The sequence below is a fragment of the Mastomys coucha genome, unplaced genomic scaffold (genome assembly GCF_008632895.1).
Source record: "Mastomys coucha isolate ucsf_1 unplaced genomic scaffold, UCSF_Mcou_1 pScaffold23, whole genome shotgun sequence".
Classification (NCBI taxonomy): domain Eukaryota; kingdom Metazoa; phylum Chordata; class Mammalia; order Rodentia; family Muridae; genus Mastomys; species Mastomys coucha.
The window spans coordinates 61,502,068-61,507,894 of NW_022196906.1; the positions used below are offsets into that span (position 1 = coordinate 61,502,068).

At 45.2% G+C, this 5,827-nt stretch overlaps 1 protein-coding gene across 1 annotated transcript in view; it reads left to right on the forward strand.

The window, feature by feature from the left end:
- Positions 1 to 3,595: 3,595 nt before the first annotated feature.
- The window catches only part of Rps27l (ribosomal protein S27 like), a 3,596-nt gene continuing 1,364 nt past the window's right edge, over positions 3,596 to 5,827 (forward strand). The window contains exons 1-3 of the mRNA XM_031345191.1: positions 3,596 to 3,727; positions 4,450 to 4,558; positions 5,154 to 5,264. Coding sequence (XP_031201051.1) covers positions 3,722 to 3,727; positions 4,450 to 4,558; positions 5,154 to 5,264 — 226 coding nt within the window. The 5' untranslated portion in view covers positions 3,596 to 3,721. The remainder of the gene's footprint in view (positions 3,728 to 4,449; positions 4,559 to 5,153; positions 5,265 to 5,827) is intronic.

The window sequence follows — 5,827 nt, forward strand, 5'->3', positions numbered from 1 at the left end:
TGACTGTGTGTGTGTGTGGGGAGTGCGCTGGGGGACTGCCCATAGAGGACTGCCATGTGTGATGTTGACTGGGTTGAGTTGCAGGTTCCACCCTTAATTCCAGCAGGCTCCAGTCTGGATAAAAAGAGAAGTGAGAGCAAGGTTGTGGCTGTAAGCCACTTTCCTTCTGAGTCAGCATGGCCATGCTGCCGTCATTGTCTGACAGACTCTATATTCCTTAAGCCTAAAAGGCTTAAAATTTTAGACTTCATACCTGGGACTGTCCAGTGAACTTCCAGACTTGTGAGTGTTAAGGCAGTGAGCCTCTCTAGCATGGAGACAGTCACTGATGGGCTATCCAGCCACTCTCCCCTCTCTGTCCCTCTCTCTTCTCCCACCCCTCATTTTCTTCCTCTTCCCTCCCCTTCCCTTCCCTCCTTTTCTCCCCTTTCTTCTCTCACCTCTTTCTCAGCTCTTTCCTTTTAGAGAACCCTAATGTTTAATAATTTTTGAGGGGCCTTTTCAAGACAGGGTTTCTATGTGTGGCTCTGGCTATCCTGGAGCTTTCTCTATAGGCCAGGCTAGACTTGAACTCAAGATCTGCCTGCCTCTGCCTTCTGGGTGCTGGGATTAAGGAAAGGTGCCACCACCGTTGAGATTCTGATCCAGGACAAACAGCTGAGGTGCATTTTTTAAACACATCAAAATGGATCCGGCCTTCAGGTTCTCCCAGCATCCCTCAGTCCCTATCTGGCACACCTTGCCCTTTACCCTGAACTTTCCAGCCCAGGGCTAGGTTCCCCTCCCCCAGAGACTCTTTCCTATATAATTCAAACATTTAGGTCTCTCCTCCTTTCTCTCTTCTCTCCCTTCCTATGCCTGCTCTTTCTCTCTTACTCTCTCCTTCCCCTCTCCCTCCCCCCTCTGGCCTAATTCCATGAGACAAGTGAGCTGCTTCCCTATAAACCTGCGTTTATATACTCTAATCTGACTTGAATGGACTCATTTCACTGGTGGGAAAAATAACTTATCAACCACCACCTGGCAGAAAACCCTAATCCTTTTTCTCACCTCACAATCTGAAATTAAACACATTTTTAAACTTTATTTATCATGTGTGTCAATACTGAATGCATGTTTAGTAAAGTCAGAGGACAGCTTGAGGGAGTGGGGTCTCTCAGTCCAACACATGAGTTCCCTGGATCAAACTCAGGTTGCCAGCTTGGCAAGCTCCTTTACCAACTGAGCCATCTCACAGGTCCCATAGTTTAAATCCTGATAATAGCCAAAAACCTTATCTATAAAAAGGTTCTTTATAGGTTGTTTAGTTGTGAAAAGTAGGGGTAGGGGGAGAAAACAATGAAAGTTAAGATCTGTTCCCAACTATTATTTCTGTAAGACATTACTATAAATACAGTGGTTTAAAACAATATATATTGCATACTGGTAAAGTTCTGTGTTTTGAAAGTTTAACCCAGATTTCACTGGGCTGAAACTGAGGAGTTTGGAGAGCAGTTTTTTCTGGAGGTTCACTCCCTTGGTTTGCTGCATGTACCAACCTCCCTCATTCCTCCACTCCTTCCTCCATCTTCAAAGTCAGCAGCAATGCCTGCTGTGGTGTTGACACGAACCTACATCCCAGCCTGCTGGGGGCTAAGGCAGTAGCATCAGGAGTTTGAGGCTCTCCAGGGATATATACCAAGACCCTATCTCCAAAAATCAAAATCAACAGGACCACTGCCAACCACCACCAGCACTACTACCCCACCCCCACCCCACTCCTACCCCAACCGAGCCACTGTAGAAGTTACTTTTCTATCATTGTGAAGAAACTTCATGACCAAAGCAACTTCTAGATGGAAAGGTTTACTTAGGTTTATGGTTCCAGCACAGTAAGAGTCCATCACCATCATAATATGGATATGTGGCGCCAGGCAGGCACTGGAGCAGAAGGCTGTAAGTCGAATCTTAAATGGCAAGCAGAGGAGGAGAGCAAACTGGGAATGTAACTCTTTTAACACCTCAAAGCTGGCTTCCAGTGACATATTTTCTGCAACGAGTCCACACCTCCTAAGCCTACCCAAACGGCACCAACTGGGTATCAAGGGTTCAAATGCCAGGGACTAGGGAGGGAATCTCATTTGAATGGAGGCCTTAGTTCTACTTGTCAAGTAACCACAGACCATGGACATTGAGACATTGGAACTTGTAGGGCCATTATTTTGCCCATACACCCATAATAATTTACATAATTATCTATATGGCCATATTTGGTATTGATTTAGAGTTTATTCATTTGTCTTTATTTTTTGGTGTTCCAGAGATGGTCTCATGTGGTTGAGGATGATCTTGAATTTCTGATCCTCCTGCCTACACCTCAAATGCTGGATTGTAAGTGTGCCCAATCTCATTACCTCTAGTTTTATTTAGTGCTGGAAATCAAGTCTAGGGTTTCTTACTTACTAGGTAAACACTCCTCCATGAGGGCATTCAGTGTTTTAATTTTCTTCTGCATTATGCAAATTGATTATATATCTTTTATTTTTCAAAGAGAAATCAAAGGTGATTAGAGGTGTTGGTAGGACAGTCTTAGGGGTGAGGCTTATAAATGGTGTGTGTGTGTGGGGGTGTAACATCAGATTTCTTTCTTAGGTGCCATCTACCACGTTTTTTGAGACAGAAGCTCTTGGCATGTCAAACACAGAAGCAAATGGGATTTGTTTAAAAACTATTTCAGAGCAAAGCAAACCGGAGGTGAAGCCTATCCTGTGTAGAACATCGAGTCTCACTCCTTAGGAGGCACAGGCACAAGGCTAGGCATCTGACTCACAATCCTTCAGTGGAATCTTTTTTTTTTTTTTTTTTTTTGGTTTTTTCGAGACAGGGTTTTTCTGTGTAGCTCTGGCTGTCCTGGAACTCACCCTGTAGACCAGGCTGGCCTCGAACTCAGAAATCCACCTGCCTCTGCCTCCCAAGTGCTGGGATTAAAGGCGTGCGGCTTAGTGGAATCTTTCTAGTTAAAAATAATGTCTTTAGTGGTGTTAGGGACTTAACCTAAGGCTTCATGAATGCGAGGCACGCACGCTGTTAACTGACCTACACCTCCAACCCCAATATCAGTTTAAACTTAATTATGAATGTATCTCTGTGTGTGTACCTGCACACATGGGAGTACAGTGCCATAGAGATCAGAAAAAGACCTGCAGATCTCCCTGGAGTTGAGTTTGAGGCAGTTCTGAATCTCCTGGCTCGATTCTGAAAACCAAACCCAGGTCCTCTGCAGGAGCAGTACACACTCTTAACCATCACACACTCATAAGCGCTCGGCCAGCACCCTCCCAGGCCCGCCTATCGTGTTTTTAATAGAGTGAAGAACAAAGATTATTGTTCCATGTGTCCCCCTCTCTCCTGCTCCGCCTATTGAACAGAGGAGGCCAAGTTGGGTGCAACCCCGGGTCTGGCTTCCTTCTAATGCCTAATGTCCAGGCCTCCCAAGCCCGGCCTGGGTCCAGGGCGGAGTCGGAGTTTATCGCAGAAGCCATTTAACTGTTCCTCCGTGGACTTGGACCAGCGTTCAGGGCGGGAGCCGTACCACCGAGACGGGAGCCTAGAGCGGTCGCCCCCGCCCCCATTCCCCTCCACTCCGCCCCGCCGCCTCTATCCCGGAAGTTGCTGCCGGGCGCTCGAAAGCCAGCAGTTCATCTCAGCGATCTGGAGCGGTCGCGCTTGCGGAGCCGTCACCATGCCGGTGAGTTTTTGACTTTGGTCTCGGGCTTGCTTTCCTTCAGACTTTCTGTTAGCCTGGAGCCTCGGCAGGCGGCTAAGCCCGCGGCGTCTCTTGCTTCTCACCGCAGCTCGCGGCGCGGGCCGGGGCGTGGCGGGCTTGTTGAGACTTGCCCGGGCGGCGCCGTGCGGCGCGGCGTGGCGTGGCCGGCCCTGCCTGGGCTCGCGTGAGCGGCCAGCCCGTGGGGTGCAGCTCCCAGCCCACTGGGGGCTTCAGGTTTCTGCTCGTTAACGGCCCTCGCAGCTGCTGACACATTCATTCCACCCGGGGCAAGCAAGCACGCGGCAGCCCTGCGCGGGCCATTCGTTGTGGAGCCCCGGGGCTGAGGTCATCCCGGCCTTGTTCTGATCGGCTGCGGTGCTTCTTCGGGGTGGCCTGAGCCAGACTCTAGTTCTTACTTAGCTTTGATGGCTGAGCCAGACTCTAGTTCTTACTTAGCTTTGATGGCTATGCAGCCGAACGAAAAAGGGGGTTCTCTTTCCCATATGCTGCCCGAGCACCGTAAAGTCCCAGAACAAGGACTGGCAAAGTATGGGGGAAAGTGGTCCTATTTTGAAAAATTCACATCTTAAGTTTCCCTCTGCCGAGTATGCCTGTTGCTCCTGCTTTGCGTTCATCGTGTGGTTCAATCTGCCACCCATACTTTGACTCCAGCAGTAGCAGTAACAATATGCTTCCTTACTCAGCTGGCTAGAGATCTATTACACCCTTCCTTGGAAGAGGAGAAGAAAAAACATAAGAAGAAACGGCTAGTTCAGAGCCCAAATTCTTACTTCATGGATGTGAAATGTCCAGGTAAGTTTTCAAATTTTCTTGTCCTAAAGGATGTTTCTGAAAAGATCCAAACTTTAATAAGTCAGGATTCACTGTTGAATAGAATTGTCACAAGGATCATTTTAAACAAACATACTCAAACCTTAGTAGAAACATCCGGGAGCCAGGTAAAAAGATACGTTGACTTAAGTCTTTACAATGATCATTAAGATGATGAATTTTCCGCTTCACAATGCAAAAAAAGTTTAAACTTAAGTCTCAAACTGTTGTCTGATGTGTTTGCTATTAATCGTATGTGGCAGTTTAGTACTTAAAATGTGGAAATGGAAATAGAATTTAGAGTAAAACACTAAACTCTGAAGTTATAACATGAAAAAGGGGACATATCCATTACATGCTGAAATGTTAATGGCTCAGGAATACTAAATTTAATGTTTCACCTTAAACACTTCAGTGTCTTCTAGAATAATTGTGTACAGAGTTTACAGAAAATGTGTTAAAACATCACTTACTGTATAAACATGTGCTTTACATATTAATAAGAAAAATGACGAGCTGGTACTGTGTTTTCACCTGCTTTTCAAGTTTTAATGTATGGTTCCCCCTCCCTTTTCAGGTTGCTACAAGATCACTACAGTCTTCAGCCATGCTCAGACAGTGGTTCTTTGTGTTGGCTGTTCAACTGTGCTGTGCCAGCCCACAGGAGGAAAAGCCAGGCTCACAGAAGGTATATAGTTTGGCATTGCCTCATCCAGTAATGAGATTTTAAATGTTTTATTGTGGGCTCTTTAAAGAGTCCCCAGTTCGGGCTAGGGAGATGGCTCCTCTTTGAAAGGACTTGTGTTCAATTCCCTATATCCTCATGGCAGTTCACATCTGTCTCTAATTCTGGTTCCAGGGGATTCAACACCCTCATATAGATATACATATGAAATAAAAATAAATTTAAAAACTAATTTTAAAATAATAAAAAAGTGCCCAGTTCAAGTAGCTGTTTATACTTGTGACACTGCCATTATTTTTCCTAACTTTAGAATACTTACAATCTTAAGATTTATTTATCTGCATGCTTAACTTAAAGTAAAAATAAGTTAGAATGGAAGCAAATATAACTGCGTATACAACAACACGGGTTTTTTAAACATGAGATTTTTTTTTGTAATATTTTGTTTCATATGTATTTGGTATTTGGTGCATAAAAGGCTTTTTAAATTGTTACCAGTTAAGGAACAAATACCTCAGTTGTATCAATAAAATTAAAAGCCCACTTTTTTTTTTTTTTTTTTTTTT